The sequence below is a fragment of the Mus caroli genome, unplaced genomic scaffold, assembly GCF_978045245.1.
Source record: "Mus caroli unplaced genomic scaffold, Mus_caroli_1 scaffold_1, whole genome shotgun sequence".
NCBI classification, from domain to species: domain Eukaryota; kingdom Metazoa; phylum Chordata; class Mammalia; order Rodentia; family Muridae; genus Mus; species Mus caroli.
In genome coordinates this window covers 169,409,042-169,436,991 of record NW_028227256.1, presented here as the reverse complement: position 1 = coordinate 169,436,991, position 27,950 = coordinate 169,409,042, and the positions used below count along the sequence as shown (strand labels likewise).

The 27,950-nt window shown below is 44.1% G+C and overlaps 1 protein-coding gene across 1 annotated transcript; it reads left to right on the top strand.

The window, feature by feature from the left end:
* On the top strand, positions 1–27,950 carry LOC110296414 (natural killer cell receptor 2B4-like). The gene is made up of 8 exons (XM_085834904.1): positions 1–61; positions 17,921–18,244; positions 18,333–18,608; positions 21,448–21,552; positions 22,016–22,170; positions 25,402–25,473; positions 27,004–27,066; positions 27,900–27,950. Exons 1-8 carry the CDS (start codon positions 1–3, stop codon positions 27,948–27,950), a joined length of 1,107 nt encoding a protein of 368 aa, XP_085691030.1.

Here is a 27,950-nt window from a genome sequence, read left to right as displayed (position 1 = left end):
ATGTTGGGGCAAGCTGTCCTGTTCACAACCTTTCTGCTCCTCAGGGCTCATCAGGGCCAAGGTAAGGATTTTTGTGTTGGTGTGGGATGGGGCCTGGACCCATGGGTACATGAGTGTGTGAGGGAGATCAGAACTCAGAGCCTCTGATTATGCCATTCTCGATAGTCACCTGGAACACGGAAAACCAGAGGAAAGGTTAGAGAAGGTGTCCAGGACCCTCCAGCCATTATAAAGTGGGTGGAGTTTAGTCTGTATGAAAACTGTGGAAAACTGGAGTGATGTGTGTGCAAGGCTTCCCTGGAGCGAAGTGTGCATTAGCCTTCCCTTTTCTCGCTCTGGGAGTGGTTTCATCACCAGCTAGGGCTGTTTCCTTCATCCCGTCCCAGTTTTGCCCAAACACTGCCTTGTCATTGTCACCTTCCCCACAGAATCCATGTCCATTCTAAAGAAAAGGATGGGCTGGGAGTTGTGAGGAGTCCCTGGATGCTTTGGGTCTGGGTGAGGTAAGGCAGAGGAAAGAAGGAAGGACAGGCGGGGTCTCACGAGTCAGCACAGACACTGCTCCACTTTGGGTGGGTTGGGTTGAGCCTTGCATTTCTCAGGGACTGGTTTCTAGATGTCACTGTGCTGGAGGGGACCCAGGGAGTCACTCTAGCAGGCCAGACTCATTTGCATTCAGCTTCTGCTCACCTCACCTCCTCTCAAAGGAGGCATGAATGGAGGAATCTCTTCATGAGGAAGAGATTTTGGCTAAGGACTCAAAGGGACTCTAGTTCAGTAGAGGTCACCCCAGGGGCAGCCAAATGATGTTGACAAACCTCTCTTACTGAAGTGTGATATCTGCAAATCAGTGTACGTGTCAGTAAGTCACTTTTCAGGTGACTTTGGGACAATCGTGTGTTCATGTCCACTCATTGTCTACTGTCTTACCCATAAACATAAGCAATATTCTCACTCCAAATCTCACAGATTAGTTTTGCATTGATATACATGGTATCCCATGGTATGGGCTCCTGACTTCTTTTGCTTGACATTTCCATGAGGTTTGTCTATGTAGCTTATCTCTTTGATGGGAGTTTCCAGTCCCTGCATGCCATGCTTCTGGGTGAGATAAGACAATTCCATGCCAGGCTTACACCATCCTCTGCTCTCTCTGTTGTGGATGAGCACCTGTATCTTTAAAATAGTTTTACAGTAGTGCCGTGAGCCTTTCTGTCACACAGCAGCACACCTTCAAGGTCACATCATGGGGGCTAAGCGTCTATATTCTACCGGGTGTTGTTGAATTGGTCTCAGGAATGCTTGAGCCATCTACTACATGGGATTTCAAGTTGCAACAGGGCAACTGGCTTTTTGTTCTGAGGGCCTGTGAACAGGAAATGAAATTGCAATGACGTAGAGCCCACAAAGCAAAAGGCCAAAGCCAAGGGGCCCTTGGCTTGATAACTTCGTTGATATTTTGCATGCAACCCCTATAGCAGAGCCAGTCATGAATTAATTATCATATTCACAATGACCTTACTATGTTATGAGAACTAGGCAAAATTTAGCAAGGAAACAGTTGAGCTGAGGTCAATTTTTTGTTTTTAAAGATAGAATCTCTTATATTCTAGGCTGTCCTATAAGACAGAGCTTTGGTCATGGGAGGCAAGGGCCCTACTAACTAAACTAAATCCTACCCCCAGATTTTACCCATGAAAATCTTCCAGTCAGGAAAATAGGTGTGTATAATACCAACTCCAAGGGAAGGCAGAAGAGGCCCTGGCACTGTCAGTCAGGGTACATTGAAAGGGAATCTGAGAGGATTCTTCTAGGTGGGGAGACAGGGGACTGTCTTAGTGTGGTAAGAGCTTAGAAAAACGAAGAAAGTGAACCAATCCATGCACAGAAATAGCCTAAAGAAAAGCAAGAAAAATAGGAGTTTGAGTGAGAGGCATAGTAGTAAAGTTATCTAGGAGAAAGCAAATACTTGCGTGGAGTGGGAATGGGAAGGGACACCGCCAGGCCAGTTTTGACAGACAGGGACAATCAGCTTGCCTGCAGACAGGAGAGGAGGTGGTCAGTCAGGTCAGAGCTAAGGAAGAAATGGGTTGTGACCTCTGCAGGATACTCATTATTTTGTGAGTTTGCCTTTGCTTGTGGTGCCTAGAGCTCACCCGGCTCTGTTCATTTCTCAGCATTATTGACCTAATCTGTTGTTCCCTCCACCCTCACGCCCCCAAACCTCATTGCACAAGCCCAGCTGTGGGGGGGGACCTCGACATCATTTTGCAGGCTGGTGGGATTATTCCCCTGTTCCCACCCCTGTTCCACCCCTGTTTCCACCCCTAGCGTCAGCCATCAGAGACTTTCCCCTGCCCCCCAACCCCCTCAAGGACTCAGGCCTCCCAACTTCCGGTGACCAGTAAGTCTTGGTTAGAAAAAGCTGGGCTGACTCTGATGGCTGCGGTGTGTGAGCACGGGTGACCCCTGACCAGTCAGACCGTCAGCCCCATACACCATTCTTTCTCCTTGGTGCACACCCTGCACCCTGCCAAGCTGTACTGGAGTTGATCAACTGTCCTCACTCCTCCCAAGCTGCAGTAGAGTCCATCAAATTGCCCCCATTCTTCTTCTATAGACTTAATATTTTACCTCATCCTGTCTAAACCACTGGAAAAGAGCCCCCAAGGCTGTGGAGTCCCTGACCACCAGAACTGGCTGCGGCCACTCCCTTCTGAACTGCCTTCTTTGTCCTGGTCTGTGGGGTCTTTATCATCCCATAGGTGATACTAAACTGTAATCATCTTTCCAAGGTTTTGTTCAGCTGCTGATGGCTGAAAACCTTTCAGAAAATGGAAGCCTGGCTAGGGATTTTTCTCGATCCTACCCACAATTCCCCAGTGTCTCCCACCTTGTCTGATCCTGCACACAGTCTTGTGGAGAGAATGTGGTTCCTACCTCCCATTGTTCCGGTTTGGGCCAGTACTAGCTTCCCACTCTTAGTTTTCTCCCATCTGAAAAAGACAAACCAACATCTGTCAAGATATCTGTGGGGTTGCCTAACTTTCCCATCCTTTAGACAGGGTCTCATCAGCCCAGGCTGATCTCAGACTTGCTATGTGTCTGAGGATGGCTTTGAACTTCTGATCCTCTTACCTTCAACTCTTAAGTACTGGAATTATTAATGTGAGTCACCATACCTGTATCATGTGATGCTGAGAGTCCAACCCAGGGCTTCAGTGCAAACACTCTGCTAATTGAGGTACATCCTCAGCCTAGTTTCTCTCTTTTTTTTAAATATATATATTTTAATTACTTTGGTGTGTGTCGGTGTGTACGTGTGTGTGTGTGTGTGTGTGTGTGTGTGTGTGTGTGTGTTCCTGAGCCATCATGCTCAAGTAGAGGTTAGAAGTCAATCTTTGAGAGTTCGTTATTTCCTTCCTGGGTCCAGGAGATTGAACTCAGGTTGTAGCCTTGGCAGCATACACCTTTAACTTCTGAGTAATCTTGCTAGCCCCCTTAGCCCTACTTTTATTTATAGACAAAGCCAGATTAGCTATATGAACCCATTCAGTTTATTTACCTGAAAATAAAATATAGTGGTATAATTGAGTAAGTGCCCTCAGTACAAGGTAGCATCAATGAGAGCTACAGATCCCAAACTTTGTTTATTTATTAATATTTTATTCTATTTTCTATGGGTTTTTTTTTGAGACAGTTTCTCTGTGTAGGCATGGTAGTCCTGGAAACTCACTGTGTAGACCAGGCTGGCCTTGAACTCAGACATTCATCTGCTTCTTCCTCCCAACTGCTGGGATTAAAAAGATGTGAGTTGTCACCACCTGGCCCCACTCTTGACTTTGAAGAACTAACAATAGTTAAGGATACTTCTTGTTCTGTATCGTCCATATTTAATTGTGTAATAGCAGAGAACTGTGTTCTCTGTAGGTCTCTGATCTGCTGTTTTTACACAGGACTCTACTTATTATTATTTATTGTACTGTATGTATATTTTTAGATTACCATCCTTAGATATTTGTGCTACCTCTCACAGTTTTTTGAGACACCTCTCCACATTCTAAACATGTTGGAGAAAGCTTTGCTAAAATCCTTCCTAGACCAGCGTTGGCAACTGGTCCATGCTGTTGCTTTGCCTGTAACACCCTCTTCCTTTCTCCATCTACTAGGCTGATTCTGAGGTTTTCTTTTAATGGCAGCATATAACCACTTGCTCTGAGCAGCCTCATCTAATACCCTGGTGCAGAGGAAGGCACAGTCTTCTTGTTCGCCAACATCATTATACCTTTATGTCCTGACCTGTACCAGCTGAAGCATCAGAGGTTGTACTTTGTTCTGGTAACCAGCTTTGTAGCCTAGGAGTCACCAGGTGGTACTGGTTTTTGAAGGCATGAAGGGCTGTGACAGAGCTATGGAGGCTCAGCACTGTGTGGCAGGGCTGGAGTCACTGAAGAGAGCCCCCTAGATGCTATTGGTGAGCCCCCTAGAGGCTATTGGTAAGCCTCCTAGAGGTTATTGGTGAGCCCCCTAAAGGCTATTGTTGAGCCTCCTAGAGGCTATTGGTGAAAGCGCAGCTCACTTTTAGCAAGAGAAGCCAGGAGTTTCTGGAGATGGCAGTGCCATGGGGTGATCACCAGGAACAGCAGTAGCAGTGGAGCTGAGCCAGCCAGAGCCAAGAAGTCAAGCTGTGTGTGCTGCAGAGGGCAGAGCTGGAGAAGTGACCCAAGCCCCTTGGAAGAACCCAGATGATCGTGAGTGGGTAAAGATAACTGGACGTTTAGTTATCTACACTGTTGGAGTTTGGCTTTGCTTATTCAGATTGTGACTGTGCCCATATTATTCACTCTGGAGAAAGTATTTAACTTAATTTTAACTTTTTTTAGGAGCACACAGCTGAAAGATGAAACCTTTAAAAGAGATTTTGGATTATTGGAGAGATTGAATATTTAAAAGAGAGTGAACTTTTAACATATTTGAATTTGTTATTATGATACTAATATTGTAATACTAATTATTGTGATACTAATATCAATATGCCATGATATATGAATGAGAACGACTCTAATTGAAAAGTAATGTGCTTATGTGTAAACTTGACAAGGGGTCAGTTGTAATAGCTACTTTTATGTCAACTTGACACAAGTTAGAGTCATGAGAGAGGTGGGAGTCCCGATGGGGAAAATGCCTCCATAAGATCAGCTGTTAGCAAACTTGTGAGGCACTGTCTTAATTAGTGATGGATCTGGGCGGTTCCAGCTCATTGGGAGTTGGCGCCATCCCTGGGCTGGTGGTCCTTGGTTCTATAAGAAATCAGGCTGGACAGGCCCTGTGGAGCAAGCCAGTAAGCAGCGCCTCTTTTTGGTCTGTGTACTAGCTCCTGTGTTTAGGTTCCAGCTCTGCTTGAGCTCCTGCCCACCGTGCTTTTGATAATGGACAATTATTATGGAACTGTGGAGTGAAATACACCCTTCCCTCTGCTTTTGGGCATGGTGTTATGTCACAGCAATAGTAACCCTAAGGAAACCATGACCCAATGCTCCTGATGACTCCATTGGCGCACGCCTTTAATCCCAGCTCATGGGAGGCAGAGGCAGGCAGATTTCTGAGTTCTAGGCTAGCCTGGTCTACAAAATGAGTTCCAGGACAGCCAGGGCTATACAGAGAAACCCTGTCTCGAAAAACCAAAAAAAAAAAAAAAAAAAAAAGCTAAGACTGCTTTGGTTGGGGAGGCAGAAATCCGGCCTGAGGAGGGCCACAAGCCTCTTCCGGTCAGAACAGCACCGGGGTACCTAGGCGCAGGGTCGGCTGACACTCGCCAGCTACCCACAACACCCGCCACAGGATCTTAAGATTTCTGGTGAGTGGAACACAGCTTCTGCTCCAATCCAATTGTGTGCGGGACCTGAGACTGCATAAGTTAGGGAAGCAGAAAACCGGCCTGAGTAGGGCCACAGGCCTCTTCCGGCTGGACCAGCACTGGGGTAGCTAGAGCTCAGGGTCAGCTGACACCCGCCAGCTACCCACGACACCTGCCACAGTATTTTGAGAGTTCGGGTGAGTGGAACACAGAGTCTGCTCCAATCTTTAAACAGTGACAACGATAACAACTAACCACAGAGATTACCAGATGGTGAAAGGTAAACGTAATAATCTTACTAACAGAAACCAAGACCACTCACCATCATCAGAACCCAGCACTCCCACTTCGCCCAGTCCAGGGCACCCCAACACACCGGAAAAGCTAGACACGGATCTAAAAGCATATCTCATGATGATGGTAGAGGACATCAAGAAGGACTTTGATAACTCACTTAAAGAATTACAGGAGAACATGGCTAAAGAGTTACAAGTCCTTAAAGAAAAACTGGATAACACAATCAAACAAGTAGAAGTCCTTAAAGAAAAACAAGATAACACAATCAAACAGGTAGAAGTCCTTAAAGAAAAACAGGATAACACAATCAAACAGGTAGAAGTCCTTAAAGAAAAACAGGAAAACACATCCAAACAGATGATGGAAATGAACAAAACCATACTAGACCTAAAAAGGGAAGTAGACACAATAAAGAAAACCTAAAATGAGGCAACACTGGAGATAGAAACCCTAGGAAAGAAATCTGGAACCATAGATGTGAGCATCAGCAACAGAATACAAGAGATGGAAGAGAGAATCTCAGGTGCAGAAGATTCCATAGAGAACATCGGCACAACAATCAAGGAAAATGTAAAATGCAAAGAGATCCTAACTCAAAACATCCAAGAAATACAGGACACAATGAGAAGACCAAATCTACGGATAATAGGAGTGGATGAGAATGAAGATTTTCAACTCAAAGGACCAGCAAACATCTTCAACAAAATTATAGAAGAAAACTTCCCAAACCTAAAGAAAGAGATGCCCATGAACATACAAGAAGCCTACAGAACTCCAAATAGACTGGACCAGAAAAGAAATACCTCCCGACACATAATAATCAGAACAACAAATGCACTAAATAAAGATAGAATACTAAAAGCAGTAAGAGAAAAAGGCCAAGTAACATATAAAGGCAAGCCTATCAGAATTACACCAGATTTTTCACCAGAGACTATGAAAGCCAGAAGATCCTGGACAGATGTTATACAGACACTAAAAGAACACAAATTCCAGCCCAGGCTACTATACCCAGCCAAACTCTCAATTAACATAGATGGAGAAACCAAAGTATTCCACGACAAAACCAAATTCACACATTATCTCTCCACGAATCCAGCCCTTCAAAGGATAATAACAGGAAAAAAACAATACAAGGACAGGAACCACGCCCTAGAAACAACAAGAAGGTAATCCCTCAACAAACCGAAAAGAAGACAGCCACAAGAACAGAATGCCAACTTTAACAACAAAAATAACAGGAAGGAACAATTACTTTTCCTTAATATCTCTTAATATCAATGGACTCAACTCCCCGATAAAAAGACATAGACTAACAAACTGGCTACACAAACAAGACCCAACATTTTGCTGCTTACAGGAAACTCATCTCAGAGAAAAAGATAGACACTACCTCAGAATGAAAGGCTGGAAAACAATTTTCCAAGCAAATGGTATGAAGAAACAAGCTGGAGTAGCCATTCTAATATCTGATAAGATTGACTTCCAACCCAAAGTCATCAAAAAAGACAGGGAGGCGCACTTCATACTCATCAAAGGTAAAATCCTCCAAGAGGAACTATCAATCCTGAATATCTATGCTCCAAATACAAAGGCAGCCACATTCATTAAAGAAACTTTTGTAAATCTCAAAGCACACATTGCACCTCATACAATAATAGTGGGAGACTTCAACACACCACTTTCACCAATGGACAGATCATGGAAACAGAAACTAAACAGGGACACAGTGAAACTAACAGAAGTTATAAATCAAATGGATCTGGCAGATATCTACAGAACATTCTATCCTAAAACAAAAGGATATACCTTCTTCTCAGCACCTCATGGTACCTTCTCCAAAATTGACCACATGATTGGTCACAAAACAGGCCTCAACAGATACAATAATATTGAAATTGTCCCATGCATCCTATCAGATCACCATGGACTAAGGCTGATCTTCAATAACAAAATAAATAATAGAAAGCCAACCTTCATGTGGAAACTGAACAACACTCTTCTCAATGATACCTTGGTCAAGGAAGGAATAAAGAAAGAAATTAAGGACTTTTTAGAGTTCAATGAAAATGAAGCCACAACATACCCAAACTTATGGGACGCAATGAAAGCATTTCTAAGAGGAAAACTCATAGCTCTGAGTGCCTCCAAAAAGAAACTAGAGAGAGCACACATTAGCAGCTTGACAACACACCTAAAAGCACTAGAACAAAATAAAGCAAACTCACCCAAGAGGAGTAGACAGCAGGAAATAATCAAACTCAGGGGTGAAATCAACCAAGTGGAAACAAGAAGAACTATTCAAAGAATCAACCAGTCAAGGAGCTGGTTCTTTGAGAAAATCAACAAGATAGATTAACCATTAGCCAGACTCACTAGAGGGCACAGGGAAAGCATCCTAATTAACAAAATCAGAAATGAAAAAGGAGACATAACAACAGATCCTGAAGACATCCAAAACACCATCAGATCCTTCTACCAAAGGCTATACTCAACAAAACTGGAGAATCTGGATGAAATGGAGAAGTTCCTAGACAGATACCAGATACCAAAGTTGAATCAAGATCAGGTTAATGATCTAAACAGCCCTATATCACCCAAAGAAATAGAAGCAGTCATTAATAGTCTCCCAACCAAAAAAAGCCCAGGACCAGATGGGTTTAGTGCAGAGTTCTATCAGACCTTCAAAGAAGATCTAATCCCAGTTCTTCACAAACTATTCCACAAAATAGAAACAGAAGGTACTCTACCCAACTCATTCTATGAAGCCACAATTACTCTGATACCTAAACCACAAAAAGACCCAACAAAGATAGAAAACTTCAGACCAATATCCCTTATGAATATTGATGCAAAAATCCTCAATAAAGTTCTTGCTAACCGAATCCAAGAACACATCAAAACAATCATCCATCCTGACCAAGTAGGTTTCATCCCAGGGATGCAGGGATGGTTCAATATACGGAAATCCATCAACGTAATCCAGTATATAAACAAACTCAAAGACAAAAACCACATGGTCATCTCGTTAGATGCGGAAAAAGCATTTGACAAGATCCAACACCCATTCATGATAAAAGTCTTGTAAAGATCAGGAATTCAAGGCCCATACCTAAACATGATAAAAGCAATCTACAGCAAACCAGTAGCCAACATCAAAGTAAATGGTGAGAAGCTTGAAGCAATCCCTCTAAAATCAGGGACTAGACAAGGCTGTCCACTTTCTCCATACCTATTCAACATTGTACTTGAAGTCCTAGCCAGAGCAATTCGACAACAAAAGGAGATCAAAGGGATACAAATTGGAAAAGATGAAGTCAAGATATCACTTTTTGCAGATGATATGATAGTATATATAAGTGACCCTAAAAATTCCACCAGAGAACTCCTAAACCTCATAAACAGCTTTGGTGAAGTAGCTGGATATAAAATTAACTCAAACAAATCAATGGCCTTTCTCTACACAAAGAATAAACAGGCCGAGAAAGAAATTAGGAAACAACACCCTTCTCAATAATCACAAATAATATAAAATATCTTGGCGTGACTCTAAGTAAGGAAGTGAAAGATCTGTATAATAAAAACTTCAAGTCTCTGAAGAAAGAAATTCTAGAAGATCTCAGAAGATGGAAAGATCTCCCGTGCTCATGGATTGGCAGGATCAACATTGTAAAAATGGCTATCTTGCCAAAAGCATTCTACAGATTCAATGCAATCCCCATCAAAATTCCAACTCAATTCTTCAACAAATTAGAAAGTGCAATCTGCAAATTCATCTGGAATAACAAAAAACCTAGGATAGCAAAAACTCTTCTCAAGGATAAAAGAACCTCTGCTGGAATCACCATGCCGTACCTAAAGCTTTACTACAGAGCAATTGTGATAAAAACTGCGTGGTACTGGTATAGGGACAGACAAATAGACCAATGGAATAGAATTGAAGACCCAGAAATGAACCCACACACCTACAGTCACTTGAACTTCGACACGGGAGCTAAAACCATCCAGTGGAAGAAAGACAGCATTTTCAACAAATGGTGCTGGCACAACTGGTTGTTAACATGTAGAACAATGCGAATTGATCCATTCCTATCTCCTTGTACTAAGGTCAAGTCTAAGTGGATCAAGGAACTTCACATAAAACCAGAGACATTGAAACTTATAGAGGAGAAAGTGGGGAAAAGCCTTGAAGATATGGGCACAGGGGAAAAATTCTTGAATAGAACAGCAATGGCTTGTGCTGTAAGATCGAGAATTGACAAGTGGGACCTCATGAAACTGCAAATCTTCTGCAAGGCAAAAGACACCATCAATAAGACAAAAAAAAACACCAACAGATTGGGAAAGGATCTTTACCTATCCTAAATCAGATAAGGGACTAATATCCAATATATATAAAGAACTCAAGAAGGTGGACTCCAGAAAGTCAAATAACCCCATTAAAAAATGGGGCTCAGAACTGAACAAAGAATTCTCACCTGAAGAATGCCGAGTGGCAGAGAAGCACCTGAAAAAATGTTCAACATCCTTAATCATCAGGGAAATGCAAATCAAAACAACCCTGAGATTCCATGTCACACCAGTCAGAATGGCTAAGATCAAAAATTCAGGTGACAGCAGATGCTGGCGAGGATGTGGAGAAAGAGGAACACTCCTCCATTGTTGGTGGGATTGCAAGCTTGTACAACCACTCTGGAAATCAGTCTGGCGGTTCCTCAGAAAATTGGACATAATACTACCGGAGGATCCAGCAATACCTCTCCTGGGCATATATCCAGAAGATGTCCCAACCGGTAAAAAGGACACATGCTCCACTCTGTTCATAGCAGCCCTATTTATAATAGCCAGAAGCTGGAAAGAACCCAGATGTCCCTCAACAGAGGAATGGATACAGAAATTATGGTACATTTACACAATGGAGTACTACTCAGCTATTAAAAAGAATGAATTTATGAAATTCCTAGCCAAATAGATGGACCTGGAGGGCATCATCTTGAGTGAGGTAACACAATCACAAAGGAACTCACACAATATGTATTCACTGATAAGTGGATATTAGCCCAAAACTTAGGATACCCAAGATATAAGATACAATTTGATAAACGCATGAAACTCAAGAAGAATGAAGACCAAAATGTGGACACTGTGCCCCTTCTTAGAATTGGGAACAAAACACCCATGGAAGGAGTTACAGAGACAAAGTTTGGAGCTGTGATGAAAGGATGGACCATCTAGAGACTGCTGTATCCAGGGATCCATCCCATAATCAGCTTCTAAACGCGGACACCATTGCATACACTAGCAAGATTTTGCTGAAAGGACCCAAATATAGCTGTCTCTTGTGAGAATATGCAGGGGCCTAGCAAACACAGGAGTGGATGCTCACAGTCACCTATTGGATGTATCACAGGGCTCCCAATGGAGAAGCTAGACAAAGTACCCAAGGAGCTAAAGGGATCTGCAACCCTATAGTTGGAACAACATGATGAACTAACCAGTACCCCGGAGCTCTTGTCTCTAGCTGCATATGTATGGAAAGATGGCCTAGTCGGCCATCACTGGAAAGAGAGGCCCATTGGACTTGCAAACTTTATATGCCCCAATATAGGGGAATGCCAGGGCCAAAAGAATGGGAATGGGTGGGTAGGGAAGTGGGGGGCGCTATGGGGGACTTTTGGGATAGCATTGGAAATGTAATTGAAGAAAATATATAATAAAAAATATTAAAATTTTTTAAAAATGATAAAAACACTACCTACAGGTATAGGGAGACAATCATACTAGCTAGCACTGAGCAACCCAGGCATCCTCCTTGATGTGCACAGTGGCTGAACTTCCAACCTTGCCTTTGAGCTAGTAAGATGCATCGTGCCCCAGCCAATGATGCTGGGTGGTCCTGCCTTTCAGTCACTCATTTTGCATCCTTCTGAGTTAATCACGCCCTTTTCCTTCATCAGAACTCCTTTCCTTATCTGAAATCCTGCCCTGCTCCGTAGAGTTTGATTCAGTGACAAGCTGTCTGGGGCTTTTCTCAGAGTCTTTAGATTTGTCACTGCTGGCTGCTCGTGCCATCTTTTCCTGTGAAATACCCAGGATCCATCTATCATCTCAGCCTTGTGTGGGATGGAGTTTGGCCCCCAAATCTTTCTGCTCAGCACAAGGCTGATGAATTGCATGTCATCGACACAGCTTCTATTTGACTGGACCTTACTCTTGACTCTTCGTGTAGCTGGTATTGCTGATCAATTATCAGCCCTGGGTGCCTCAGATCTTCCCCTTCACCACCTGTTATCTGAGAGGAACAAATCTAACTTCCTGTGGATCAGCCAATCAAAAGCTCTCCTCCAACCCACTCACTGAGATGCGCTCTACAGTGTTATCTGTTTCCTTGCCCTCTTCCTTCCATAGTTTACAGGGCATTGCCACATTTCTAGGAGTTGAAGCTTTATGACACGTGTCTATTTCTTTACCAACGCTGCCAATCCCACGACCAGATGTCTCTCCCTAGTCCTGGCTGTTTTATCTCTGATGTTCTGCATAGGGGAGGAGAGCTTATCCCCCCTCCCTCCTGCCATGAGGACTGGGGTTTAATTCCCAAGATTGAAAAATAAAGTCTGCAATAGGTTCGTGCCCTCTGCTTGGGTTCTCTACTGGAGAGGGTTTGAACTAGTTGATTCATGTCCTGGAAATGCTCTTCTGATAGCCTCTGCCTTGGCTACAGAGCTTTCTCACTCAGGCACAGGCTAGCTCGGAGGTTTTCTCAATCTAAAGAAATTTTCAGGTGCTCTGGTGTCACCTTTCAAATTAAAATGCTTTTTTTTTTTTTTTAAATTTAAAATCATGGCACTCAGGCTTCTCTGAGAAGTCTTATTTTATTTTTCTGCTTGTTTACAGCATGCACTCCAACCAGAATGTGAGATTTACTGGAGTGAGGTGGGGGTAGGGAAGGGATCCTGATGCTCTTCCTCATGGTACACCCCAGTGCCCAGAATTGTGCTTCTCAATGAGGACGGTTTTCCCTCGGGGGACATTTGGCACGGTCTGAAGCCATTTTTGTTTGTTATGACAGAGGCTAGGGTACCACTTGCATCTAGTCAGCAGATGCCAGAGATGCAGTTAAGTGATGCATAGCACAAACTCCCTCCCAATAGCCAGGTATTCTTGGCCCTTAATATTTAGGGCTGAAGTCAGGAAACCTTTCTCTAGAGTAACGCCCAGCACAAAGATGGAATTTGCCGCCCCCTTCTGGTTGCTTGGCATAACTGCATTCATATGCCCAGACCCGCATGTACATTATGTATGCATTCCCACAATTTTCTTTCTATTTCTGTGGAGAATATCATTGATATTTTGATATGGCTTTTAATGGTTCTTCAAATCCAAGCATGGGGTATGTCTTTCTATTCCTTTGTTCTTTCCAACGTCTTCCATTATATTTTGTAAATTTCCTTACGGAGGTCTTTCACTTCTTTAGTTCTATTTATACCTAGATTTTTTTTTTTTTTTTTTGGTAAATACTTAAAGTTTGTTTTTTAGATAGAATGGTGACTACTCTCTTCTTGATTCCATTTTCACTGAAAATTTTATTCTAATCTTTCATTTTCCAGGTGATGCATGTCCTTAGCAACAAGGTGTGTTTCCTTTATTTCCTCTCTCTCTCTCTCTCTCTCTCTCTCACTCTCTCTTCCCGTGTCCCTCTCTCTGTGTCTCTTCCTCATATTCTTCCTTCCTCCCTTCCTTCCTTTCTTCTTTTTCCTCTCTCTGTCTCTTTCTCTGTCTCTGTCTCTGTCTCTGTCTCTCTCTCTCTCTCTCTCTCTCTCTCTCTCTCTCTGAGACAAGATCTCATGTGTCTTAGGCTGGCCTCAAACTTGTTAAGTATCCAAGGGTAACTTTGAATTCCTGATCCTCCAGGAACAACCTCCAGAGTACTGGGATGCACATTTTATGTAGTGTAGGGGAGTAGGGAGCCAGTTAAATCCCGACTGAGTCAAATTCTGGGTGAATGTTTATTGCTTGATGTGAGTTGGCCATGTGTAAGACCCAGGAGAAACTGGCAAAGCCTTTGAAACCTTGTGTCAGTCTGTGAGAGCTAACCTGGGTCATATGAGAGCTAACCTGGGTCATGCTTGAGTTTCACAGCTTCAGGGATGTATGAGGACCATGCCACATCTGGGGGTGATGTGGGCTAAGACACACATCTGGCCCATTCATCTGATGCAGAGTCTGTGTGTGTGTGTGCTTTGTCCTGAGGGTGCAGTTTCTCCTCGGGTCTGGCAGTTACTATGACAGGCCTGTCACTGAGCTCTAAGGGAAGCCTACCACCTCCTCCAGTTATTGGAGTCTTAGTTCCTGCCCTGCTACCCGAAGTTATAAGAGAGAGGTGGGCCATTCAGCCTCTTGGGCTAATGTCGTCTGGTAACTCAGTCTGTGGGTATTGGGTTGGTGGTAGGAGTTGTAGGGCTCTCTGCTGCATGTGGGTTTGACCATGTCCGGCCTGGTACATGGTTTCCAGCCTAAAGCTCGAATTTAACTCATTCACACTCCCAAAGTGGTGACATCACGCCTTACACTGGACTGGTTGGAGTTGGGGTGGATGGGGCATGGACGGTTCCTTTCTATATTTGTATTTTGTTATGATTGAGCACTGTGGTCCCCACTAGACCTTCTTAAGTTTTATCAAGGTAATTAGGTGTGGGAAGAAGATCCTGGAAGATCTAACTTAGCCACCATCTCAGTCTCCTTAGTCTGCCTTTCTTCTTACTGTGCTACATTGTTAAGAACCCTGTGTGTTCCATCACTCTCTCTCTTACCTCACTCTCTGACCCCCTGCTCCTCCACACTGCAGTCTCTTTAAGGCAAGATTATCTTTCTTATTGTCTACAGCCTCTGGGTGGCACCACATGGATTCCTTTTACCTAAGGGCATCAATTACTGCTCTGGGCTGCCTGAAGTAGCTATCTAAAGTCTGCTACTATGTTACAGTCTACCATCACTATGTTATAGTCTACCACCACCATGTTATAGTCTACCACCACCATGTTAATTAACTCACATCTTGATCCCTAGGCAGGGAAGTGCAGACATACCTGGAAGGCCCAGCTTTAACATTTTAGTGAGTAGTCTTGCAGAGACCATCTGGTTCCTAAAACAACAGTAAACATTATGCCTTAGCGAGCACTGCCAACAGTGCAATGCTCTAAGTGTTTTGAGAGGACTGTGAGTCCAGCTCTATTTTAGAGCCCAAGACAGACTATGAGTTCAGCATTGTTTTTACTGGGTCTGACTGTTCAGGATTTCTGGCCATGCATGCTTCCCTCAGTGTCCTGGGACTTTTTTGCCACTATGACAAATACCTGGAGGAACAATTTTTAAATGGGGTAAATTTATATTCAGCTTATTTAAGAGTTTTTATTTGCCCATTTCTTTTGAGGTGAGATCTCATGTAGCACAGGCTGGCCTCTGATTTACCATGTAGCTGAGGATGGCCTTAAATTTCTGATTCTTCTGCCTCTCCCTCCTGAGTTCTGAGAGTACTGTTGTATGCCACTGATTCCTGGCATTAAGCAGTGCTGAGGATGAATCTAGGGCCTCATGCATGCTAGGTAATGTCTCCAGCCTTATTTCAGAGGTCTTAGTCAATGGTTGGCTTACTCCTGTGCTGTGGACTGTGGGGTGTCATGGTGGGAAGATCTAACAAAACAAAGGTGCTCACCTTCTAACAGCTGGGCAGCTGAGAGACACAGTCAGGAATGGGAAAGACGTCACCTTGGGAGATGTGTCCATAGTGACCCACTGACCAACCCCCATCTTTGTGTAGTTGATTGATGAGGTCCATGAGCTAACCACTTCTCAGTAATGTCATCAGCTGAGGACCAATCCTACAGAATATGAACATGGAGGGTGTGTGGGCTTGACAGCCAAATTACAATGGAGTGAGTCACACCAGTAACGTGGTGGTTATAACATTGGTGGTTATAAAATTATCCTCTAGGAACTGAGCATGGGAAACACATCTGTCATTCCAGATACTCAGTAGGATAGTGAGTTCATGGCCAGCCTGGGCTACTTAGTGAGACCCTGTCTCAAAATCCAAAATGAACCATCTGGGTAGATGGCTTAGTGGATAGTAATAGCACTTGATCTGAAAGCAAGAAGACCTGAGTTCAAGTCCCCAGAACCCATTAAAAAGGCAGCCTAGATCAACCAATGAGATTCAGGTTCAGTGTGAGATCCTGTCTGCAGAGGGCCAGCAAGCTGGCACAGTAGGTCAAAACACTTGCTGCACAATTCTAACAACCTGAGTTTGATCCCTGGAACATACACAAAAACCAATGTGGTAGCTAGCATCCATAATACCAGCACTCCTGAGGGGAAATGGGAGGCAGAGACAGGAGAATCACCTAGAAGCTCACAGGCTAGCCTGGAGTGCATAGAGTAGGAGACAGGACAAGAGAAACCCTGGCCCAAAAAGATGGAAGGAGAGAATCAATTTCTGAAAGTTCTCCTTTGGCTTCCATATGTGTGCTGCAGCCTGAGCGTGCCCCCACCCCCACATACACATAATGTGGAAAAGATAAAGACGTTTAACATCCATCTCTGCTCTCCACACCACAAGTGCATGCACGTGTATACGCATGTACCTATACTCCACAGTAAATTCCATTAGAAAAAAACCTGAACAAAATCTCTCTCTAAAGCCAGATCAGTTGCTCATCAGTTTGCTGCATGGCTGGGGTTAGTTACGTAAGTGTTTTTTTTTTAACATATATAATCTATTTTTATTTTATATTCATTGGTGTTTTGCCTGGATATATGCCTGTGTGAGGGTGTCAGATCTCCTGGGACTGGAGTTACAGACAGGTGTGAGCTGCCATGTAGGTGCTGGGAATTGAACCCAGGTTCTCTTGAAGAGCAGCCAGTGCTCTTAACCACTGAGCCATCTCTTTAACCACCACTTAAGTATTTTCTAACTCAATTCCTTACTTATAAAAATGAGGAAAAGACACTCACGGGGTTCTTATGAAGTTAAGTACAGGCAACACATTTGAAACTTGTCTGTCATGTAGAATCAGGGGATTCTAGTTTGGGGCTGGAGAGATGGTGTAGCCCTCCAGAGAGCACACTGCTCTTCTAGACAACCTGAGTTCAGTGCCTAGCACTCATGTAGGACAGATCACAACTGTAAACACTAACTCTAAAGAATCCAGTGCACTTTGCTGGCCTACCGGACACTGCCCTCACCTGTACAATTCATACACACACACACACACACACACACACACAGAGAGACACAGACAGACACACACACACAGAGACACACACACACATATTTTAAACACTATTTTTTTTATTATTATTATATGTAAGTACACTGTAGTTGTCTTCAGACACTCCAGAAGAGGGAGTCAGATCTCGTTACGGATGGTTGTGAGCCACCATGTGGTTGCTGGGATTTGAACTCCGGACCTTTGGAAGAACAGTCGGGTGCTCTTACCCACTGAGCCATCTCACCAGCCCTCACACATATTTTAAAAAATGAATCTTCAAAAGAGATTTTAGCTGTCATTGTTGGTCTGTGAGTTCCTTCAAACTGGAGGGTGAAGCCTGGGGACAAGGAGGAACAGATGGGTCTCTGGGCTCCTCCTCACACTTGTACCAGGTCCTTAAGCTTAAGGAAGGGACAGGCATCTGCCCACACTGCTCAGGTCTCATACTATTTCAGTTACCTTCGGACAAGGTTTTCTTTTTTCTTTTCTTTTTTTCTAGACTGCTCATATTCTTCTGAAGAAGTGGTTGGTGTCTCAAGAAAGCCTGTCTGGTTGAGGCCTTCCAACATACAGACAAAAGATGTTTTTGTTCAATGGAAGAAGAAAGTACAGGGCTCACACACAAACACTGAGATCCTGACTTGGTGTAATTCTGATCCCAGATGCTCAACTGTGGCTTCTAGTGATATCTATGGTTTTGATTATGGGGATTTTGCTCTTAGTATCAAGTCAGCTCAGCTGCAAGACAGTGGTCACTACCTGCTGGAGATCACCTATAGAAACGGAACAGTGTGCACTAAGCACTTCCAGCTTCTTATACTTGGTGAGTTTTTATCACCGTCCACTCTGTCCCTCTGATTCCTGTAGGACTTGTATTTCCAGAACTCTCTGACCAGAACCTCTGCTTCCAGATCATGTTGAGACACCTGACCTGAAGGTCCAGTGGAAGCCCTGGGCTAATGGGACTTGTCAACTGTTTTTGTCCTGCTTGGTGCCCAAGGATGACAATGTGAGCTATGCTTTGTACAGAGGGAGCACGCTGATCTCAAATCAAAGGAATAGTACCCACTGGGAGAACCAGACTGACGCCAGCAGCCTGCACACATATACCTGCAACGTTAGCAACAGAGCCAGCTGGGCAAACCACACCCTGAACTTCACCCATGGCTGTCAGAGTGACCCTTCGAGTAAGTGGGGGCACTTTGGCCCACAGCAGGGATCCCACAACCAGATTCACATGAGACCCAGGTCACATGGCTTTCTAGCTCAGTGACTTGGGCCTTTCCTCAGTGGGGCACTGGCCTGTCTTAGCCTGGGAGGATTTATATCTTCTTCTTCTATTGGAAATAGTAGTTTCCTTCCTTACAGGGAAAAGCTAGCTGTTTAGTGACCACTGTGATGCCCTGAACATTGTCTTCCTAATTTGAGGGCTTGGAAACCCAGTTTCTCTTGTCTTATCCTGAGTGATATCAAGCTAGAGAGTTCCCTGGGGAGGTAATAACACTGTACTTTGTCAGTGGGACAGCAGGAAAATGCCAAGGTAGTTAGCAGAGTCCTGAATTTATTGCTTATCCTGAGTTAAGGTTGTACCACTTCTTATTAGATAAAGGCTTAATGTGTTATCAGCATGACACAGATAAACTGGTCAAGTTTACCTATAAACCCAACCCAACCGAATCCACCTATCCTACTACACGGACCTTATCTTACCCAACTTCCAAACCTACTCAACATAATTCTACCCATCTAAGTATCTCACCTTACCCAACCCAACCTATTCAACCCAACCCAACCTACCCAGAACACTCCACCCAGTCCTACTCACCTAACTCAACCCAACTCAACCCAACCCAAGCCAACCCATCCCAACCCATCTCAACCTACTCAAGCCACTCAACCCAATTCAACCTACCCAGCCACTCAACCCAATTAACCCACCTTCCCTACCCCACCCAGCTCAACTCAACCTACCCAGCCCACTCAATCTCATCCTGACCACCCAACCCAACCCTCCAAACCTAAGCCAACCTAACCTACTCAACCCACCCAACCCAATCCTATACACTCAACCCATTTCATCAAATCCAACCCAACCTACCCAGCTCAACCCAACCCAACCCTCAGAGTCTCTATCCTTAAATTTGCAGCAGAATATATGCATAGGTTCTTACTTTGGGCTCGGGTTTCTACCATGCTAAGTTTGGCTTCATAAAGTGCATTTTCTTATCTTGTGGTCAGGTACGTCTCCCCTTTGTCAGAGGAGAGAAACACTGAAAAAACTGAAGGAATAGGTTCTCAGAAGCTTTTCCTGGAACACACTTAGGTTCTCATAGGACTGGACCTGAAGTATTCCAGGTGCCACCTTCAGGCCTGGACTCTGCATGCAGGTCTACCATCAGTCACTTTAGGCCTAAGGAAACTGGCATGGCTGTGGGCTAGGAAGTGTAGCCCCATCATGACAGTGTCCTGAGCCACTATTCCACCCAATGGCCTGTGCCTCTGAGCCTCCTTCCTTCAGTGACACGCCCCCAAGTGAGTGTAGTTTCCAACTTCTTAGCAATCAGCCAGAGCAAAATGCCCAGGAAGACCTCTCAGCCCCCAGGAGCTTGCTACTAAGAGAACCAGGAGTCCCTTCTGCAAGAATTCTGAGCTAGGATTCCTCTGTGGAATTACAGTTCCGAACAGGATTAACTCAAAGTGTAGATACTGAAGGAGAAACCTGAAGTAATAAGCTAACATTATAAAGTATCTCCCTGCCAATATATTTGCTTAAAAACATAAAGTTATACAAAAGAGAATACAGTGGAAGGACCACCGTCACTGGGAAGTTCAAAAGAGATGACTCTGGATCTTACAGCTACCCTTTAGGATCCTTTCCCATATCAAAGGGAGCAGGGGAGGTTTAGAGAAGATGAACCTGGCTGATAGTTGCTCTTTAAGCCCTCTCTCTGCCTTTTATCAGGAAAAGCAAACTTCTGCCAGACAGGCAAGGTGACCGTAGTTAACATCTGCCCCAGAAAAGCATCTCTGGCCTATCTCAAGATACCTAAAAATATCTTTTCATTGTAAATGTCCCCAAAGAGCCAAACTTTCAGTTTCTGTCTCTGTAAAACATGTTTAATTGTTCCAAGTTTCTGGGACCTAAAAGAGATTTGCAGGTTAAAGCTTGTGTTAAAATGCAGTGTTATGGTTAGAAACTATATAAACTGTGAAGAATCTCTGATCAGAATCATTTCCCCATTGTGTGTTAGCCAGAACTGGTTCCACCCTATTTTTATGAACTTTTCCTCAAGGGGTGGGAACAAAACTAAGTTCTTCATGGGCAGCAAATGATCAAACAGGAGTCAGGGAAGGCATAGTAACAGGAGCACTGGTTTGGGGGCCTCCACCATCTTTGCTTCATCATTTCTGTAGTTCTCTGATTCTAGGCAGGTTAATTAGTTTCTATGAGTTTCCAACTCTCTGTTAGGCAGCAGGAGTGATTGATAATCAGAGGCATCTCAATAGATTGCTGTTAAGATCAAATGAGATAATGTTTATGAAAATCTCATTAGCCGGCACCTGTATTGCAAAATTCTTTACAGTTCTCTTCTTGTTGTGTGGATTACAGATCAGTAGCCATGTCTAAGACAGATGGTGAACGTAGAAGTTCAAATGAGGAAGAACCAGGAAGGAAAAATGGAAGGCTTGTAGTAGTAGGTCTGTGGTGAATATTTGCTGAGTTAGAACAGTAAATAGAAGTAGCAGCTGTGGTACAAGATGTTTTACAGGTACCAGATGGTGGAATTAGCTCTCAGAAACAGGAAACATCTCCTTTGTTCAGGCAAGGTAAGTAAGCAGCACCTGTCTTCTGGAATTCATAAGTTGGACCAGTTTGTCACCCAACTGAGGAGGAGTGACAAGGGTGATGAGTCCCTAGGACATGAGGAGACAGGCCATGAGAGAGGACAGTGGGTTCGGGATAGTTCCTGAAGCTAACATATGGGACAGTGGGTACTCAGTCTTCCTAACGTCTGTGTCCCTCAGAATTCAGATTTCTGCCCTTTGGGGTGATCATCGTGATTCCAGTTACACGATTTCTCGGGGCCATCATTTGCTTCTGTGTGTGGACTAAGAAGAGGAAGCAGTTACGTAAGTAGAAGGCTCCTGAAGGGATGCTGTTGCTTGAGGTTTCAGGTGTAGTGGGTTGACCCTGTGTCCATGGGCTATTCTCTAAACACAGCATCTTCTTTTCATGGGAGAGGTGTTGGATATGTGTGAATATGGGTTGGGGAGGGCAACCAAAGTCTACAACCCCCTGTTCACACTATCTATGGTGGGCCGAGTATATTTACAGCATGGTCCCCAATATGTTGATTTATCTAAGGTGCTGGGTTTGGTTGGTGACTTCCTAGATTGGTGGAGGGTTTATGTCATGGGTAATTGCTCTGTTGTGGTCTTTATGTATCTTGGCAAGAGCATTAACCTGACTGTTTTCTAGAGCCATTTTTAAAATCGAGACCATCTTTGTTAGAGGTGTGAGTTGCAAAGTGGAATCCTGGACAGGAAATCTTCTGAAGGTTTCTGAAGTTCTAGTATTTATTTTCTTCCACAGAGTTCAGCCCTAAGGAACCTTTGACAACATATGAATATGTCAAGGACTCACGAGCCAGCAGGGATCAACAAGGATGCTCTAGGGACTCTGGATCTCCCTCGGCAGTCCAGGAAGATGGGAGGGGACAAAGAGAATTGGACAGGCATTTTTTTGAGGTGATGTTCAGCTCCCTTCTACCTTTTCTTCTCCACCAGTTTCCTGGCTCTACCCAAAGAGGAAAAGGAGAAAAGAAAGAGACAGGGAAAATGGGAACTAGGCAGAAGGGGTCACATGGTGCTGTACTGGTTCTGCCAAGGGGTGGAACTCAGTAGAAATCCATAGCAAAGGGCAGAGTGTGTCTACCACTGCCTTCCCTTATATAAACCGTAAAGACTCCGCGTTCAGGGCCAGCTTTCCTTTGTGCATTAGCCAGAGCTGGTTCTACCCTATTGTTTAAGAACTTTTTCAAAAAGAAGAAAAGGAGTAAGAAAATGAGGGAGAAGATGAATCAGTATTAGAAGGTATTTCTGGAGACAATTCACATCGGTTTTGTCTTAGTCAGGGTTTCTATTCCTGCACAAACATCATGACCAAGAAGCAAGTTGGGGAGGAAAGGGTTTATTCGGCTTACACTTCCATGCTGCTGTTCATCACCAAAGGAAGTCAGGACTGGAACTCAGACAGGTCAGGGAGCAGGAGCTGATGCAGAAGCCATGGAGGGATGTTCTTTACTGGCTTGCCTCCCCTGGCTTGCTCAGCCTACTCTCTTATAGAACCCAAGACTACCAGCCCAGGGATGATCCCACCCACAAAGGGCCTTTCCCCCTTGATCACTAATTGAGAAAATGCCTTACAGTTGGATCTCATGGAGGCATTTCCTCAACTGAAGCTCCTTTCTCTGTGATAACTCCAGCTGTGTCAAGTTGACACAAAAATAGCCAGTACAATTGACCCCTTGTCAACTTGACACACAAACACATCACTAGTAAGCCTCAACCCTTACATTCTTACTCATCCCCAAGATCTAAATAACTTTAAAAGTCCCACAGTCTTTACATATTCTTAAAATTTCAATCTCTTTAAAATATACATCTCTTTTAAAATCCAAAGTCTTTTTACAATTAAAAGTCTCTTAACTGTGGGTTCCACTAAAACAGTTTCTTCCTTCAAGGGGGAAAATATCAGGGCACAGTCACAATCAAAGCAAAAATCAATCTCTAACCGTCCAACGTCTGGGATCCAACTCACGATCTTCTGGGCTCCTCCAAGGGCTTGGGTCACTTCTCCAGCCATGCCCTTTGTAGCACACACGTCGTCCTCTGGGCTCCAGATGCCTGTACTCCACTGCTGCTGCTGCTCTTGGTGGTCATCTCGTGGTACTGGCATCTCCAAAACACTGCATGACCCCTTCAGTCCTGGGCCTTCAATTGCAACAGAGGCTGCACCTTCACCAATGGCCTTCCATGGCCTCTCACAGTGCCGAGCCTCAGCTCCTCTGCATGGCCCCTTCATGCCTTCAAAACCAGTACCACCTGGGTGACCCTTACACATTACCAAGTCCCACTGCAGAAGGAGTACAACCTTGCCTATCTCTGGAACACAGCCTCTTTGTGCTTTCAGAAAACACTTCCCAGAAGATGTCACCTCAACGATGCTGGTCTCTTCTTAATCACCGCTAATTTCTTAGCTCCAGCTAACCAGTATCAATAGTCCCAGTAGGGGCTGGTGAGATGGCTCAGTGGGTAAGAGCACCTGACTGCTCTTCCGAAGGTCCAGAGTTCAAATCCCAGCAACCACATGGTGGCTCACAACCATCCGTAATGAGATCTGGCGCCCTCTTCTGGAGTGTCTGAAGACAGCTACAGTGTACTTACATATAATAAATAAATAAATCTTTAAAAAAAAAAATAGTCCCAGTAATGCAAAGTTTTTGCTTTAGTAGTTCTGGTATCTTGTTAATCACAGCTGATTCTTCAGCCCCAGCTAACCAGAACTACAAAATCTTCACAATAAAAACAGCAATGGCCCTGAAGAGAGTCTTTAATTTTCCCTCTGAAATTTCACAAACCAGGCTTCCATCTTCTGCACTGTTCTCAGCATTATCTTCCAAGCTCCTACACAACATCTGACAGAGCTCTTAACAACGAATGGATCTTCAAGCCCAAAGTTCCAAAGTCCTTCCACAGTCCTCCCCAAAACATGGTCAGGTTGTCACAGGAATACCCCACTCTGCTGGTACCAATTTGTCTTAGTCAGGGTTTCTATTCCTGCACAAACATCATGACCAAGAAGCAAGTTGGAGAGGAAAGGGTTTATTCGGCTTACACTTCCATGCTGCTGTTCATCACCAAAGGAAGTCAGGACTGGAACTCAAACAGGTCAGGGAGCAGGAGCTGATGCAGAGGCCATGGAGGGATGTTCTTTACTGGATTGCCTCCCCGGGCTTGCTCAGCCTGCTCTCTTATAGAACCCAAGACTACCAGCCCAGGGATGGTCCCACCCACAAGGGGCCTTTCCCCCTTGATCACTAATTGAGAAAATGCCTTACAGTTGGATCTCATGGAGGCATTTCCTCAACTGAAGCTCCTTTCTCTGTGATAACTCCAGCTGTGTCAAGTTGACACAAAAATAGCCAGTACAGGTTTAGACAGAAGATCAAAGCAGCAATCTCCTGCTGACTTCTAGCTGCCAAGAAGGGCCAGTGATTTTCTGCTTTTCTGCTTCTTCTGGAGAGTTCAGCTACTGAACTCTCCTAGCCTTCCTGACCCCCATGAGAGCCCCACTTGGCACTATGTACATGGGGGCATGCAAAATGGAATACTTCTATCTGTAATTGCCCAAGGAGCAGACATGAGGGGAGGGAAGAAGGAAGGGCCACCTGCTCTCTAACCTTGTTGAGGTCAGAGAACCCAGGTTCTCACTCTGCTCTGGAGTTGGATTGAGGCCAAGGGTAAGCGGACCATGAAGACTGGATCTAGAGATGAGCCTTATGATGGCCACATTTTTAGAATATTTGAACCCTCTGAATTTCAGTGCCCTAAAGAGGAAAGGTTCAGACCCCAAGTCTGAGGAGAGCTCTGCCCACTGTCAGTGGTTCTGCTGGCAACTTTCACTCAGAAGTCAGCAAAGGGAAGGAAGTTCTAAAGGGAAGGCAAGGAGTTACTAAAGGGAAGGGAGAGACAGGGAACCTGTCAGGTTGTTGGTTCCTGGGCTGTTCCTTGCTGCATGTCCATTGCCAATCATACTTCTCACCTCCTCTCATTCTGGGTTGTTTGATAATGAATCTCTCCCAGTTTTACACCCCTCTCCTCCTGGAGACCTCTTCTTTTGTGATATCTCTCACTGCTCAGCCTGAGCATAGACAGAGATTATTTTATGTCCCTTTACTTTTTTCTGTGCCAGAGCAGGTGCTGGAGCAGATGCCAGAGCCAAATTACCCTGGAGATAGAGGCGCCATGTACTCTATGATCCAGTGCAAGGTACCCTCCAGCCTCTTTAACCCATCCTATTCCCGTCTACAGGACTTCTTAACCCTCACTTAAAACACACCATTGAAGGGAGAATGAGACATTGGTATTCCCTGGGGCCCAGAACACAGTCACAGTGCTTCAGCATATTGTTTGAAATGATCAGTACACTTGGAGTGTCTTGCCAGTGATTTTCATTCTTTCAAGCCTAGCAGAAATCTAGACCAGGTTGTCTACAGGAAAATGAACTTCGATATAGATTCAGCTTATGTTTTATCCTCTGATTCAAAAAACTGGAGTCCTTATACTGATTATCCTAATGGTACCATTAATCATTATCTCTATTAAGCAAAGAATAGATGTGGATTGGTCTTTTAAAAAATCTTATTTGGACTTAATAGTAATGGCCATTTTCTAAATAAATGTCACTTGACTGTCTTCTGATGTCTATAAATGAGGAAAGTAAGACTCGGGTTAACTGATGTGTTCAAGGCACATAGCTGAATAGTAGGAAAGTTGAGCCAAACAGTTTCTCAATTTCCATCCTTCCTCTTCCTGCCATGCCTCTAACTCCTGATGGTAGAGATGTTCCTGTATGGGTTAGAAAGACATTCTGTAATATTGGCAGATAGCATGACTTCATTGCTAACCAGTTTCAGGTGTTTCCCTCTCAAGGGAAAAGGCTTAGTGATGGACGGCAGTGGAAGGTTTCTGATAAAAACCGGCTCTCCCTGCCATCTCCTCTCCCCTCTCTCCTCTCCTCCCTTCTCTTCTTCCCCACCTCTGTTCTTCAGTTCTCATTTGATTTTCCTCTCCTCCTCCATCTCCTCCCCTCCCCTCTTTAAGGACCAAGTTCAGGAACAGTCAAACCCCCATCTTGTTAGCAAAGTTGTATCACAAAGAAATCCCTCCTAAGAGTGACCAACATCTGCCTGTCCGCTGGCTTTAGCAGTGGACTGCATTGGGCTCCTGAGAAAATAGTCTGAATACATCTGAGGAGGAACTCTTGATCTGGGTGCTTGATGAGAGTGAGCTTCCTCCTTTAGAGCATCTTACCCAGGATGGTTGGTTGCTGCCATGATGAGCATGTATCTCAGGTCTAGAGAAGGAAGACTTTACCAGATGGAGCATTGAACTGTTAAGGAAACCCTGGAAATTTTTGGGTTTGAATTCTTCCTCTACTGTGTACTGGGGTCATCGTTGTCTTCTTCTTTCTCCTCCTCTTTCTCCTCATTCGTCCTTTTTCTCTTTCCCTCCTTCTCCTGAATATGTATCCTTGTTTGTGGCAGAAGGAACATTCCTTTTTTTTTTAAGGAATAACATAAGGGTTAGGAAATAAAATGTATAAATAGACTAAGCATATAACAAATAGTGGTGATGGTTACTGATAGTAACAATGGGACCAATTCCAGTCCCTGCTCCCCAGCTGTCCCAGGCTTCTTCTCATTGATGAGCAGAGTTCACAGCTCCTATTTAAGCACAGTTGAGGCAAAGGGTTATACTTGATCAATATTTCTGAAATACTTTTTTTTTCTCCATTAGCCTTCTGATTCCACATCACAAGAAAAATGTACAGTATATTCAGTAGTCCGGCCTTCCAGGAAGGTGAGGAGTCTACTTTTCTGGAGGGTTCTGTGGGTTTTACATGTGTGTGCTCTAGTGTGTTTGCAGGTGGGTGCTTGCAGAGCATGTGTGTATAGCCCAGTGAACTGTCTTTCATTCTGTGTAGCTGGGTAGCCTCTGTTAAATGATTCTATCTGAATGTTAAGGGACTAACAGGGAGAAATGTCTTTCCAGTTCTGCCTGGAGAAAAAATATCACTTCTGAAGTCCAGAGAACAGTGGAATGTAGAATTTTCTTAGGCTTTTTCTGGTACGTAAAGGATAGGTACAGAAAAGCAGTGTTTTATACAGAAGGACCCCAGAGCTGGTACTGGGCACCTGAGGTTATGGTGAGAGATATTGAAGAGGTTTCCAAGGTAGGGGCTTGCACGCGTACTTCAACAGCACACATGCTGATACAAACACCATATGCACAATAATAAAACATTCCACATATTACTCAAAGCATAGCTAGTGATTCATAAAACCACTGCGTTCAGGTATGTGCTAAGGTTAGCATACATGTATATGCCTGAGCTGTTTGCATTAGAAGAAGGTGTATTGCGATGATGCATAGGTTCAGGTGGTATTTACATTAGGACTGCCTGAAGGACATGCATTTATATGTGTGAACAGGAGGAATGTGTGTTTGTGGATTAGAGGGCTGGCTGTGTGGGTCACATTACAGGCTAGAATGCATTGTGCTTCTTTGGATACCATTACGGACCGCTGTTGACTCTGGGTGGAGGGATTTCTCTTCAAGATCTTGCTTGAGAGTCAGGAGGAGTAATGTATCTCTTATCCTAAACTCAAGCCCTCTCAACCCTCAATTTCTAGTCTGGATCCAAGAAGAGGAACCAGAACTCTTCCTTAAATTGCACCATGTAA